General features: G+C 41.3%; 1 protein-coding gene across 2 annotated transcripts; it reads right to left on the reverse strand.

Moving 5' to 3' along the window:
• Positions 1-4,008: 4,008 nt before the first annotated feature.
• ACRV1 (acrosomal vesicle protein 1) lies at positions 4,009-12,821 on the reverse strand. 2 transcript variants are annotated; one of them, XM_050755734.1, is made up of 4 exons: positions 12,554-12,821; positions 9,647-10,105; positions 8,087-8,206; positions 4,009-4,393 (listed from the first exon to the last, which is right to left on the reverse strand). In XM_050755734.1, exons 1-4 carry the CDS (start codon positions 12,603-12,605, stop codon positions 4,269-4,271), a joined length of 756 nt encoding a protein of 251 aa, XP_050611691.1. In that variant the 5' UTR covers positions 12,606-12,821; the 3' UTR covers positions 4,009-4,268. The 2 variants fall into 2 exon arrangements, with proteins under 2 accessions (XP_050611691.1, XP_050611690.1); XM_050755733.1 differs by having other exon boundaries at positions 9,545-10,105; positions 12,554-12,729.
• Between the last annotated feature and the right edge of the window lie 2,748 nt (positions 12,822-15,569).

Below are 15,569 nucleotides of genomic sequence, written 5' to 3' on the forward strand. Positions count from 1 at the left end.
CATGGAATATTTTTCCATTTATTTGTGTTGTTTCTGATTTCTTTCAGTAGGAGAACTTGTATTGTTTACCTTCTTGGTTAGATGAATTCTTAGGTATTTCATATTTTTTATGACTATTGTAAATGAGATTCTGCTCTTGACTTGGTTCTCAGCTGGAACACTATTGTTTTATAAAAATGCTAGTGATTGTTGTACATTTATTTAGTCAATTCCAGGAGCCTTTTGTCAGATTCTTAGGGTTTTTTATGTATGGACTCATATTGTCGGTAAGAGAGATAGTTTGACTTCTTTCCCTATTTGAGTGACTTTCATTTCTTTTTCTTGCCTCATTGCTCTGGCTAGGACTTCCAGTACTAAGTTTTTTGTTTTTGAGACAGAGTCTCACTCTGTCACACAGACTGGAGGGCAGTGACATGATCTCAGTTCACTGCAACATCTGCCTCCCAGATTCAAGCAATTCTTGTGTCTCAGCCTCCCAAGTAGCTGGAATTACAGGTGCGTGCCACCATGCCCGGCTAATTTTTGTATTTTTGGATGAGACAGGGTTTCACCGTGTCGGCCAGGCTGGTCTCTATCTCATGACCTCAAGTGATCCGCCCACATCAGCCTCCCAAAAAGTGCTGGGATTACAGGCGTGAGCCACCACACCCGGCTGATTTTTAAGTTACTATTTTCATTGTAAGGATTAGTCCAAATAATGTATCCCATCATTAAGTCTCAGTTAAGTCTCATCATTAAGTCTCAGTTGCTAGTATCTAATTAATTCAATATGTATTTCCTTAGAATAAAAAGACCTTCTCATAGACAACCTAGTTTAGTTAACAGAAATGAGGGTATTTAACATTGATATAACACTATTGTCTAGTTCAAGGTCCATATTCAAATTTTATCAGTTCTAATAATGTCTTTTTTTTTTTTTTTTTTTTTTTTTGAGATGGAGTCTCGCTCTGTCGCCCAGGCTGGAGTGCAATGGCACGGTCTCGGCTCACTGCAACCTTCTGGGTTTAAGTGATTCTCCTGCCTCAGCCTCCCGAGTAGCTGGGATTACAGGTGCCCACCACTACGCCTGGCTAATTTTTGTATTTTTTTGGTAGAGACGGGATTTCACCATGTTGACCAGGCTAGTCTCGAACTGCTTACCTCGTGATCCACCCGCCTCAGCCTCCCAAAGTGCTGGGATTACAGGCATGAGCCACTGCGCCCGGTGGTGCCTAGGTATATTTCTTTGTATTTATCCTGGCTTGGGTTTATTGAGCTTCTTAGATTTATAAGTTTATGTTTTTCACCCAATTTGGCAAAATTTAGTTATTATTTATTTAAATGCCTTTTTCTGTCTCATCTCTTTCTTATTGACTACGATATCTTATTATTTATGTTCCACAATTCATTGAAGCTTTATTTTCTTTAATTCTTTTCCTGTGTTCTTTAGATTCGATAGTTACTATTGATCTGTCTTCAAATTTGGTGACTAAACATGGTCTCCAATATGCTATTAAACCATGTGGGGATTTTTCTCAATTATTGCACTTCTTAGTACAATAAATACAATAATTTCCATTGGTTCATTTTTATAGTTTCAGTATCTATGTTAAGATTCATTGCCTGTTTATTCATATGACACTATTTTCCTTTACATTCTTGAATGTAATAGCTGTTTATTGCCTTTGTTCACTTTATTCCAATACCTGTGATTCATTTGGGGGTTAAGGTCTATAGACTGCTTTTTTTCTTGGCTATGGGTCACAATTCCCTGCTTTTTCTATGTATAACAATTTTTTATTACATAGTAGACATAGTAAATGAGGAATTGTAGAGATTCTGGACTCTTTATGTTCCCCTGAAGAGTACTGACTTTTGTTCCATTAGGTCTGTCTCCTTTAATGTGGACAGAAGCTAAAATCTCTGCCCTGTTTTTTCAGCTTTCAGATTTTTTTTTTTTTCTTTTTTTTTTTTTTTTTTGAGACGGAGTCTCGCTCTGTCGCCCAGGCTGCAGTGCAGTGGCATGATCTGGGCTCACTGCAAGCTCCACCTCCCGGGTTCATGCCATTCTCCTGCCTCAACCTCCCAAGTAGCTGGGACTACAGGTGTCTGCCACCTCGCCCAGCTAATTTTTTTTTTTAATGTATTTTTAGTAGAGACAGGGTTTCACCATGTTAGCCGGGATGGTCTTGATCTCCTGACTTCATGATCCGCCTGCCTCAGCCTCCCAAAGTGCTGGGATTACAGGCGTGAGCCACCGCGCCCGGCCCTGATGTTATTGTTTTTGAGCCTCTTGGAGTCAGTGACCAGACAAGAATTTGGTCAGAGGTTATCCTCACATTTAGAGGCTTCTCTGTGGCTGTCTTCTTTTCGGGAGTACCCCCTAATTTTGCAGCTGCTCTGCTAGCCCCAACCTATGTTCTCTGAAACCTCAAACCAGTGGCTTTTTGCCAGCCTGTGATGCATGGATTGAGAAATAACCTCAAGCATAAGCTCACACATCTTCTCTTTTTAGTGGTTTGGAGGAGCTTTCAAATCATTTTTTTATGTTTTGTCCAGAACATATAATTGTTATCTGTGAGAGGGTTACTTCAAATTATTCCACTATAAATGGAAGCCAGAATTTTCCTACCCTTAAATTTTTTTTAAGATGAGTCTCACTGTGTTGCCCAGGCTGTATTTGAACTCCTGGGCTCAAGTGATTATCCCACCTCAGCCTCCCAAGTAGGTAGGCCTATAGACATGAACCATCATACTCAGCTAATTTTTTAACTTTTTATAGAGATGGGGTCTTGCTGTGTTGCCCAAGCTGATCTCAAATGATTTTCCTGCCTCACCCTCCCAAAGCACTGGGATTACAGATGTGAGCCATCATGCCTGGCTCCTTAAATTTTTACAACATGTTTGAACTTACATTTTTCTCTCATCACCTATACCTAATAGACTATTATCTTCTCCCTTCAAAACAAGAGAAATTAGTGTTGACGATGTTGGCAAGCTTTCATTTCCCTTCTGGCCAAGTTGAAAATTCATTTGGGATTTTAGTTCCTGGTTTGGGGATTTTATTTTTCTATACTATTTTATCTAGGGATATGAGTATAAGTTCAAAATAATTTTCATTCGGAAGTTTGAAGATGTTCCATTTTCTTCCAGTTTACCATTATTGCCAGTGAAGAGCTTGTTACCAGTATATTTTTGGGAAGGGGTCATGATGTGTATATATGTTAAAATTTTAAATTTTATATATGGTAAAATTGACTTGACTTCTTGTTGTACTGTTCTAAGAGTTCTTAGAACCATTCTGGCTACTTTCATTGTGGTGGAGACGGCTTAGATTTAGGTCATGCAGATTTGGTTGTGGAATCTGCCTATAACTCTCTCTAGCTCTGTAACCTTGGTAAATTTGGAACAACAGGGAGTATGAATAAAGGAAACATCTCTGTGTCACATTTCCTTATTTGTAAAAAAGGATGATGCCATCTTTGCTGTCTACCCCTTTGGGCTCTTTCCTGAGGATCAGATGAGACCATGTATGTGAAAACACCTTGAAGAACATAACACTTATATGAGTGAGGGACGGTTTAGTATTTCCATTTGCCTTCCTGTCCTGAATAGATGATTCAGTAACATTGTGTGTGAAAAAAATTATTTAAGCATTATGAACTGCTATAATATATAGCAAATAAGGAATCATTGTACTATTACTACATTAGTAGTGGACTACTGAAGACTGGAAACTCTCAAGAGCCAAAGAAGTGTTGAGTTTTTGTATGCCATAATAAATGGAAGAGTGTGTAGGGATGGAAAAGTAGGGGTGTCAGAAGTACCTGCAACGTTTTTTACACCCTGTAAAAGATTAATACCTACTTTGCATTCCTCTTTGTTGTCTCTGTCCTTGGAGACTCCTTTACTTTCATAAATATAGAATGCTTACAAAATGCACCCACTTTAGTGTCAGCATGGAAGGAAGCTGCATGTTGACCCTACTACTAGATTAATGGAGAAAAAAAAGTCTATCTTGAGCCTGTGTGCTTTAACGATGTGAAATTTATTGAAAAAAAAAATCAGGAATATTGAGAGATAGAGTTGGAGCAGGGAAGATAGGACAGAGAAGAATGGATAAAAGCATGAATAGAAGAAGAAAGATAGGATGTTTGAACATCCTAATGCTCAGGCAGAGGCAGACGTGGTCAGTTGTTGACTGGGGAAGGAACTAAATATGAAATGAGCCAAATAGAATGATAGAGACTTTTTACTGCCTGAGTCAAAACAAGCAAAGGCCCAGGCTTCTAGATCTTATTACAGAAAGATTGATTCCGACAGCATATAATTTGCATCCTGGTTCCATGGGAGAAGAGGTTCATAGATGGGCACATGTTCTCACACCCTTGAACCATGAATTGGAGTTTTCCACCTGAAAGGAACAGAGACAGACTAGTGAGCAGAAAACTGTCCTCTTTGTCTTCCAACCTTAGCCTTTATCTGTGATGCTCAATGTCTCCATGCAGGATGGCCAAGACCTCCACTTGTACATTATCCCTTCTCCTCTTCTCTTTGCTTCCTCTGGGACCTTGCCCCCCGTCAGTTGCCCACTCCTTTCTTATCAGTATCTTTCAATGGACTCCTTTTGGTTTACAAGGATACAAATTTAAAATACTTTCTCTTAATTGTGCTACTCTCCTAGCACTATCCTTCCTTTCACTACAGCCTTCCCAGAGTCTGCCTATCCCTTCACCTTGGCCCCTCACACCCGGAATCATGACCCTACTATGCTGAAACTTCTCTCTCAAAGGTCATAGAGATCTATTCATCAAATTCTGCAGCCTTTTCTCAGGACTTTTTTTAACCTCTTTGCTTGCATATCATAGTGTAGACTACACCCTGTTTCGTTTTTTTTTTTTTTTAGATAGTCTTGTTCTGTCGCCCAGGCTGGAGTGCAGTCATGCAATCTCGGCTCACTGCAACCTCTGCCTCCAGGGTTCAAGCGATTCTCCTGCCTCAGCCTCCTGAGTAGCTGGGACTACAGGCGCACCTGGCTAATTTTTGTATTTTTAGTAGAGACAGGGTTTCACCATGTTAGTCAGGCTGATCTCGAACTGCTGACCTTGTGATCCACCCGCCTTGGCCTCCCAAAGTGCTGGGATTACAGGCGTGAGCCACTGCACCTGGCCTGAAACTATACCCCTTCTTGATACTCTCTGCTCCTGACGAGGTCTTCCCCACTGCTCATCTACTCCTCTGGATCCAATTATTTCTGCTCTCCCAAGTTGAATTCTCACATTACCAGCTAACTGATGATCACCTCCATGCCAATATGTTAAGGGCATCTAAAACTTACTGCGCCCAAAATGAAACTCATTACCTTCCTCCCCAAACCTGCTTGTTCTTGTGAGTTTCCTTTATATACTTCTTATACCACTCCTTCAAAACCTCTGTCATCTCTGATTCTTCCCTTTGCTTTTTCCATCCAATTTGTTGTGAAGTTCTGTCAGTTCTACTTGTAATCTAGGTTGTTTCTGTCACTCAGTTTCCATTTATCAAACATTTGGCCGGGAGTGGTGGCTTATACCTGTAATCCCAGCACTTTGGGAGGCCATGGTGGGTCGATCACTTGAGGCCAGGAGTTCGAGACCAGCCTGGCCAACATGGTGAAACACTGTCTCTACTAAAACTGCAGAAATTCGCCGGCCTTAGTGGCAGGCGCCTGTGATCCCAGCTACTCAGGAGGGTGAGGCAGGAGAATCGCTTGAGCCTTGGGGGCAGAGGTTGCAGCGAGCTGAGATCATGCCACTGCACTCCAGGCTGAGCAGACAGCAAGACTCCATCTCAAAAAAAAAAAAAAAAAAAAATTAAGGGACCTAGTAAGGAACTATGCTAGACTCTGGAGAATGCAAAGATTAATAACATTTGATGTCAAGAGCTGAGAGAGATTAAAAAAAAATAGCGAATTATGACATGAAATGGAAAAACCATGTTATATGCTATGCTGGCAAATAAGTGATTAATTTTGGTATTTTGATTAAGGGGGGCATATTATCAAGGAAATTCTTAGGAAGGAAGTGATATTGAACTAAGCTATGAAGAACTGGTAGCATTTTGATTAGTATAGAAGGGAAAGAGGATAATTTCAGGCTGAAGCATAATTGGAGAAAAAACATGAAAACATGAAACTGTTCAGGAAATGGTGACTTGCGTAGCTGGAGTAAGTGTAGAGTGTAAACAGGGATGCAGAATGAGTGAAAAGACATGGGAGAGATGTTAATACGTCTTTCCATCAGTCACTCCTATTACCTTTTACTGAAACATTACAATAGCCCTTTAACAGGTTCTCTTGTGTCCACTGTAACTTGCTTCTAAGGTAATCTTCCTGAAGATGCGCTTTGACCAACCTGGATGGGCTATTGGCTCTGCCTAGTCCTAGTAACATGTCCAGGCAAGCTGTTTCTCTTTTCTAAATTTGTTCCCTTTCTGTTAACAGAAATAAAAAATTCCTACTTTGTGAGGATTAAATGAGAAAGTGTATTTTAAAGTGTATATCATACTGTCTGGGAGCAATAAGTAAAGGAGAACTATTAAATTCAAACTCTTTTTAACTGACACTGAAGCTCTTGTATCAACTGGCTCCAGTCAACCTTTCCAAGTTTATCTTCTATGTCTCTGCTCACCATCCTCGAAAAATTCTTTGTTCTTTTTCCTATTTACATCCTGCACTTTTCTGACTTTTGCTTTCATAATTCCCTGTCTCTGGAATATCCATCAACCATTGCTGTATGACTAAATCAGTATCTCTTTAATCTTGACTGCACATCGGAATTGTCTAGGAGCCTTTTAAAAAATACTGATGCCTGGATTCTATCCCCAGAGATTCTGGTTTAATTGCTTTGGTGTAGCCTGAATATTAGGATTTTTTAAAAGCTGCTCAGGTGATTGTAATGTGCAAACAAGATTGAGGACTACTGGCCCAAATCGTAAATGTTCCCTCAAAGCCTTTTCTGAATACCACCTTCTCCCCATACTTCTCTACACCTCTAATCTTCCCTTTCCCTGAACTCTCTGCACTTTATACGTGCCTTTCTTAAGACACCATTTTCTCCCTTGTGATATTATTTCTTATTTCTTACATTATAACATAATAATCTCTTTGTACACAGTCTATATTTGAGTCATCTTTCTGTAGGGGCTCATGGTACGTGTCATTAATGTTTTCCGAGTGATGGTGGATGAATGCATGCGTGTAGAAATGAGGAAATGACATTTCTAGTGAGGGAGAAGAAAAACTACAAGAGGAGTCAGGCAGTGTGGTTCCTGGGATGGAAATAACCAGGATCCCTTATTTTAGGGATGAGGAACTGAGAATACGGGTGGAGAGGTGTGGGAATATACTCGGACAGGTCTGGTAACCTGTGAACACAGACTTGTAGACAGTTGTTTATTTGTTTATCCATTCAGTATTTACTAAATGCCTACCATATACTTTACATTGTGCTCGGTCCCAGGAATATATAGCTGTAGCTTACAGTCAGTGTCTCAATGGCTCATGGAGCAATCGACACATTGCTTTAATAGGAAGAGACAGCTAGTCTCCCTGTCTTCTCTTAGGCCTAATGGGAAGGGCATGTATCTCTTCATCTCAACCTGGGATTCTATTCTTTATTTTCTTTCTTTAGTTTTTTTTAGTTGGAGTTTCACTCTTGTCTCCCAGGCTGGAGTGCAATGGCATGATCTCGGCTCACTGCAACCTCCGCCTCCTGGGTTCAAGCAGTTCTCCTGCCTCAGCCTCCAACTAGCTGGGATTACAGGTGCCCACCACCACGCCTGGCTAGTTTTTGTATTTTTAGTAGAGATGGGGTTTTACCATGTTGGCCAGACTGGTCTGGAACTTCTGACCTCAAGTGATCCTCCTACCTTGGCCCCCCAAAGTGCTGGGATTATAGGCATGAGCCATCTCACCCAGCAAGGGATTCTGTTCTTAGTCCTTGAAAAAATAAAGTTCTGAATCTTCAGGTTCCTTGATTCTTTCCTGGGCCCCTGTCACTCCAACTGCCCCCTATCAGAAGTAAGTTGATGTGTTCTTAGGCAGAGATTGCCTCATGAAGTCCCCATATACCTTCGAAGATCTTCTTTAACATGCATTGCTGGGAATTCTGAGTGATGCAGGTTCCCTCTCCACGAAGACATCTTCCTTGATCATTCATATAAGCACATGTGTAGCAATTTAATATTGTGCCTGAAAATTTAAGATAAGCCTGATGACATTTCCTTGTGGACCAGATGTGTAGCCGTGATTCACATCTGGGAGGGGTAATGGGCAATAGGTGGCATGGATACTACACATTTATTTCTTAGTTCTTGTTGGGGATCTGAGGGCCCTGTGTCTGATAGACCTGTGCCAGAGAAAATTCCGTCATTCTTACTTCTTCATCTCTGACCCTCATTGCTGATGAATCCCAAATGTCTCTCTCTAATATTTTTACCTCAGTCCATATCCACATTGACTTCCTGGGCATTTATCGTTAGATGCCCTCTGTCATGTGACACCGTAGGAGTAAAACCTATGTGTGATTTTCATCTCCCTTTTGTACTCCCCACCATACTCTCACCCACAAGGCACAAACACTTGGAGTCATATTTGACCGATTAATAAGCTATGTTAGAATGCTCTAACATTGCAAACCCCGTGAAGAGTCTGCGTCCTTCTCCATTTTCAAATTGACCTTACTGAAGGTCACTAACGGCACACTCTTTGAAATACGTCCCATGTTGTCTCTTTTACTATCTCTACTGCTAATCCCCCAGTTTGGGAAGCATAAAGAAGGGGAAAGATGATGGGCTTTGCACAGTCTTAAGTTTGAATCCAAGGTGTGCCACTTTCTAGCCATGTGACATTGGACATATTACATTTGCCTCACTTCTTTCATCTGAAAATTTAGAATAATGATATGTATACAATAGAGTGAAATGTGAACTATGTCTGTTAATAACTTGAGGCATCAAACTTTAGGTCTTGTTTTCTTTCCCAGAACAAACCCTTTTAATTAAGAGCAACAGACTAGCAGTTGTCCTAGGAACTCATTTCGGGATCTAACAGAAAATAGCTTTACATTCCAAGTTCAAACAAAAAGAACCACCAGCTGCACACATCTCTTTACCGAATTTGTAAAGTTATAGCATTCTAGCATGGTTTAAGAGGCAGGATTAGCATAAAGCTAATGAAGGTTAGTCTTCAGAACTCCGCGCTTTCATGAGCCCCTTCCAGGGAAGTTGGAAGGGCTGTGTATTCATAATTTCTTATGGAGGGTGAAGTTGGAGGGGTGCTGGCATTTTGTATTTGTTTTATTTTTCTTACAGAGGGCCCTCCATATCGTTTAGCTTTCAGGCTCCCACAAAACTTAGATCCTGCCTCTTGGTATGATTGTGAAGAAACCTAGAGAGTCTTTGAGAGAGCTATTTGTGAAGTGTTAACAATTCCTTCTTCTGCACTCCTTCCCTAAAATTGGGTTTTCTTGATGTGTTCCCCATTTCCCACCTTAAGTCAATGACTGGCACCCATCCCAACGTGGCTCACCTGTAGATATGCTTGAAATTGGTGCACCTGAAGGCTGTTCCCCTGAAGGCTTTTCACTCAAAGCATGCTCACCCAAAGACTGTTCACCTGAAGCGTGCTCACCTGAAGGCTGTTCACCCGAAGGCTGTTCACCTGAGGCGTGCTCACCAGAAGGCTGTTCACCGGAGGCATGTTCACCTGAAAGCTGTTCATCTGAAGGCTGTTCACCTGATGCATGCTCACCCAAAGGCTGTTCACCGGAGAGGTGTTCACCGGAAGACTGTTCTCCTGAAGGCTGCTCACCTACAGTGTGCTCACCTTCTGCATGTCCAGTCGCAGCAGGCTCACCCGAAGCATGCTCGCTCTCGGCGTGTTCTCCAGGAGTGTGCTCAGCCACAGTGTGCTCTCTTGAACCATGCTCACTGGAACCATGCTCACTTAAAGTGTTCAGGCCTGAAGCAGTCTCATATAAAGCCTCAGCATCAGAAGGGTTTTCAAGTGAAAAGAACTCACCTGAAAGCTGCTGAACTGAAGTTTGATGATCTATGGAGCCAGAAGACTCATCAGAATGACCTGATGTTCCTGGGACGGAGAAGGAACAGAAGAGAGATGGTGAAGCTGAGAGAGACACTGGGATAAAGACTATCTTCCTATGAAGTTAGGCTAATGTTATGAGACTCCTAGGTTTCCTATGGGCCTAGATCAGGCACCTGAAGACTGCAGATGTTGGGAGAAATCAACTAAGTACCCCAAAAGGCCATGGAGGACAGAAGTGTTTAGTGAAACACAAAGAGGCCACCTCTGGGATTGAAGGGAAGAATCTTAAGTTCCCCAATATTAAGAACTACGTAGGAGAATCCACTCATCCCTGTACCAAAAGCACCTGAAGGAAAATGAATGTGCCTCCCTGACAAAGTCAGCATCAGGAAGTCAAGGTAACATCACTGATGGAATCAGAAGTTCACCACCAACCCTCCCTCTCATTCCTCTACGGGTGAAAGACAAGAGTGGAGATAGAAGAGGGAGAGAGAAAGCAAGTAGTTTTCAATACCTGAGTATCTGTAACCTAAATTAAGGGTGGAGGAGTTAACCTTTGGACAGGGTAAACTTTAGAAGATGACAAGTATGAGCCCACAAAAATTATCAGATGGGATTAAGTCACCTGTATTTGGTAATGTCAAGTTTTTTCTCACACTCACTCCCCAAGCCATGTAGGTTGGGGATTCAGAGGTCAAAGTTGCTATAAGCTATTAAGATTAAAAAAATCTAGGCATATTTTATTTTTATATATATATATATAGACACACATATGTATGAATTGTATCCTTGTGACATACCATTTACATTCACTTCATGGAGTTGTCCTGAGTACTTAATAAGATCAATTAATTGTGAAGTGCACCATTGCCTAGTACTCAATGAATTTTATTTTTCTTTTCTTCCCACCGCACACTGAGAATTACAGAACTCTTAGATGGTTATTTTTTTCTGGCCAATTTCTTCTACCTTTAATCCGTCTCTTTTTTTTGTTTTTGTTTTTGTTTTTTCGTTTCAAAGATAAGAGTCTTGCTCTGTTGCCCAGGCTGGAATACACTGCCACGATCTCGGCTCACTGCAACCTCTGCCTCCCAGGTTCAAGTGATTCTCCTGCCTCAGCCTCCCAAGTAGCTGGGATTACAGGTACACGCCACCACACCTGGCTAATTTTTGTATTTTTAGTAGAGACGGGGTCTCGCCATGTTGGCCAGGCTGGTCTCGAACTCCTGACCTCAAGTGATCCACCCGCCTCAGCCTCCCAAAGTGCTGGGATCAAGGCATGAACCACCGTGTCTCTCATCATTGACTGTCAGACAAATATTCCTTAAGTGTATTTAAATGAACAGAAGCAGCAAACAGGTAATTTGATTATCATTCTTTAATTAAACTGAACCACCTAGAGTAGACAAGTAGACTACAACCACCAAGTTATTTAATTCTAGCCAAAAGCTGAGAGGAATTACTGGATCTTTGAGGCTGAGGTAGTCTAAAACCCCAGAGTACTCAAACTTTAAGAATCTTGTGATAGATACATTTTTCTTGGCACAGTGCAGTACTTATAATCAATGACATTCTAAATGACTAGGGTGAGAATATGTTGATAAAGGAAAGGTAAGATTTAGTAAAGCTTTTAGGAGGTTTTTATTTTTTAAACTTATCACATAAATGCTGTCTACTTGACTGATTTTTCAATAATTAACAAAAGTTTTGATAAAGCGTTTCTGATATAGGAAGGAGCATGAAAAATCATGCTAATTTCTTGATCTTATAGTTTATGTCTTGTGTCACCATGTGACTGGGACATACTATCACCTGGTAGCTGTGTATCTACGTTTTTGAGTCAATTTTTGAAGGTCTAACAAAGCAAAAAGCAAAACCTCTGACACTCATCATTATAGAAAATACATTGTTATTTCACTAAAAGCCCAGAGCTCATGGCCTCTTTCTTCTGTAGGAGGCAGGAGGGAACGTAGCACACCATGAATGGGGGATCCCGAAAGAAGAGGTGATACAGAAAACTGGATTGATAGAACACAGCCATGAAGAAGAGGCTTATGAAGTCTCTGGCCGATAGCTCTGTCATGTTCTGAGATTGTTTTCTGAACACATGACATCTTCCCATCTCTGTCTGTCCTTGGCACATTAAACACACAAGGATCCCTCACATTTAATTGGTGGGACAGACCTTCATTGGGCTTCCTCAGAACCCCTAAGCCTATTCTTTCATCTCATGCAGCATCAGGTATAAATGTTGAGTGGCTAAAATAAGTAGAAACAAGACTGTGCCAGGCCAGTGGGACCCTCTGACTGTAAAGCTGTGACTAGAGAAATCAACTGGTTCAGGAGCTCTCAGAGTTGGACTTGTTTAGCTGCTCTTGATTCTGACTCAAATTGGTTTGGATGACTGAGAGACTGGTCTTCCTTCTTCAAGGCCTGAAATGTCTTAAGGGAGACCCCTTTTGTATTTACCTGAAGCCTAGATCGAACACTCACCTCTGGCAGATCCAAGGAGATAAAGACTCATTAGTAAGAGAAACATGTTCATCTCGGTTTAGGAAAAGAGGGGATCCTAGTGCGGGCCACAGCTTCTTCACAGAGCTATGAAGCAAACTGCGAGCAAAAGCTCCCAGTGCTGAAGCAGAGCTTCTGGGAATTCTAGAACCTCAGAAGTAGCCCATGTTTCTTCACAATGGGTTGGGCTCTGAGATTCTTGTGTAGCCTGTTCAGGCAAGTTGGCCCTTAGCAATCCATTGGTTATTTCACTAGTGAAGACCAATGAGTATTTTCTGTGTGCAGGGTGGTGTGTTGGGGCTATGTGCCCTATCTTTAAAAAAAAAAAAAAAGTATTACCAAAAAGCATATTTTTTTTTGTAATAAAGTTTAAAAGATATCTACTCTCTTTAAAAGTGATTTTGATGATGAAGTGTGATTGTTGATTATTTTCTGTTTGGCTTTCTAAATCAGCCTTTCTTGGCTCTGATCTGTACCCTGGAAGGCTGACCTCTGTTGACTTTATCACCTGAATGCTAGCTGAATTCGGCTTCAGATTGGGTTTATACAGGACTGGAGGGGAGAAGAGAGAGGGAGAGGAAGAGGGAAGGGAGGAATGGGGAGAAAGAGAGAGAGATTGGAGTATTTGTTCTTCCTATTCCCTTCCTGCCACAGTTGACACTGGCTGAGACTACGTGACAGCTTCTGTTGGGTGTCCTCTCTTCCATGGCTTCAGCTCTCATCCATGCTATAGTAATATGTTTTTCTCCCCCTGCCCTCTTAGGCCTAGGGATGATAATGGTTTCCTGCTGTTGCTAAGACCTGGATGCCCAAACTTCCCTCTTTTTTTTTTGTTTCCTTAGCCTTGCCCACTTCTGTAAATAGTCTTTTCATACAGAGCTTTATCAGCCATGGTTTTAGCAGGAATCAGGTGGCAAACTCAAATGGGTAACTGAGGAGAGTTTACACAGATACAGGCAGAGTAAAGAAGTCAAGAGACGGTAGAAAGCTGTGTTTCGAGCTGCAACTTCTACCAAACGGGTGACCAAGCTGAGAAGATGGATGCAGTGAGGCATCCACTTGGTGTAAAACTAGAACTCATGGGGGATCGAGTTTCAAAGATCTGGTAGCTTCCATTTCTTGCCACTTCTCTGCCCAGCTCTCTTGGACAACTTTGTTTTATATACCACTGAATGCTAAATCTAGAATAGATGTACTTATTGTTACATTTTGAAAGGAAGGTGAGGGTTAAAGAAAGAGAGTGGCAGCTCTACATCAAATCCAGGCTTTCTGTCTAGCATAAGACCTACAGAGGTGGGGGACTAGCTTAATGCCAGTGCCCACCGCTTCTTACAGGCTGGGGTACTTGTAGGTATAAGCAGGACGGGTCTGGGCAATATGGCTTGCTGCCCGGGAAGATGTTGGTAAGATGTTCCCATAATGAGGCAGTTTGGCCCTTGTTCCCACAGAATATGAGGCTGATGTTCCTTGGACTTTTTCCCAGCAGAAGGTGATAAAGTCAGGCAGGCAGTTGGACAGGCTGTTTCTAAGGGCCCAAACCCCCGTGGAATGCTTCACTTTAGCCAAGGTCTGCAAAATGGTGGTGGGGCGGGGAGTTACAAAGTGATGCAGTTTGGATTAACACTTTATCACTGTTATAATTATTTGTTTCGAGTTTGTACCCCGCATTGGACTCTAAGCTTAAGGGCAGAGACCCTGTCCTGATTATTGTTGTAGTCCTAGTACCTAGCAGCATGCCTGCTAAGCTTTTCCTGAATGAAGGAATGAATGAATTGCCTTTTGGGGCCTCTCTCTGCCTCATAGAGGAGAATTTATAGAGAATCATGTAAGAGAATCTATAGAAAAGAATCTGAATTAAGGTTCTTGGTCAGTTGAAGAAAGCAAGATCTTGGACAAAAGTTTTCCTGTATCTTGCATGTATACCTAGGAGTATAATTGCGAAGTCATTTGGTAACTCATTAACATTTCCTGAGGAATGTCCAGACTGTTTTTCAAATTGGCTGCAACATTTTACATTCTCACCAGCAGTGCCTGAGGGTTTCAATGTTTCCGCATCCTGGCTAACCATTGTTATTACCTGTATTTTTTGTAATAGCCATCCTAGTGGGTGTGAAGTGGTATCTCATTGGGATTTTAATATGCATTTCTCTGGGAGGCTGAGGCAGGAGAATCGCTTGAACCCTGGAGGCGGGTGTTGCAGTGAGTCAAGATCATGCCACTGCATTCCAGCCTGGGCAACACAGCGAGACTCCATCTCAGAAAAAAAAAAAAAAAAATATATATATATATATATATATACACACACACACACACATATGTGTGTGTATATATATATATGCAAATCTCTGGTGGCTAATGATATTGAGCATTATTTCACGTGCTTTTTGGCCATTCTTTTATATTCTTTGGATAAATGTCTGTTCAAACTCTTTGCCCATTTTAATTGTGCTTTAAATTGTTGAATAATGAAAATTTTTCATAATGTATTCTAGATACAAGTCCTGTATCAGAGATATTATTTTGAAGACATTTTCTTCCATTCTTAGATTGTCTTTTTGCTTTCTTGATGATGCCTTTGAAGCAAAACATCTTAAATTTTGATCACGTCCAATTTATCTATTTCTTTGGTGCATGGCTTATGCTTCTGCTTTCGTTTTAGGCAACCATGGCCTAGTCCTCTCTCTCTCTTTCTCTCCCTGTCTATCTATCTATGCATTTTTCAGCATGTATTTTATACAATATAATAACATGCAGTGGGTTTATTTTAAATAACAACTCTTTCTTGGGTAGTCAAAAGTTAGGATTTGTGTGGAAATGTGGGTCCTGGATTGGTCCCAAATTTCTGAGGAGTCAAAGCAATAACACCAGCCCATCTTCTTGACTGTCATCAAACTCTTGTAGATCACAACAGCTCTGGGATGGAGTGGGTTGGACAGTAAGAGATCTCCTTATCCCCCCAGAGCAGAGCCACCAGCACCAGCATCGTGTTTATCACCCT

The sequence above is a fragment of the Macaca thibetana genome, chromosome 14 (genome assembly GCF_024542745.1).
Source record: "Macaca thibetana thibetana isolate TM-01 chromosome 14, ASM2454274v1, whole genome shotgun sequence".
NCBI classification, from domain to species: Eukaryota; Metazoa; Chordata; class Mammalia; order Primates; family Cercopithecidae; genus Macaca; species Macaca thibetana.

Coding starts and splice junctions, on each gene's coding strand:
- ACRV1 (XM_050755733.1), bottom strand. CDS start 12,605: ATGAACATGTTTCTCTTACTAATGAGTCTTTATCTCCTTGGATCTGCC. Junction 8,207..9,544: donor AATTTCAAGCATATCTACAG/GTGAGCCACGTT, acceptor TTAAATTTTCAG/GCACAATATTAAATTGCTAC. Junction 4,394..8,086: donor GTTAAAGAAGATCTTCGAAG/GTATATGGGGAC, acceptor TGTTCCTTTCAG/GTGGAAAACTCCAATTCATG.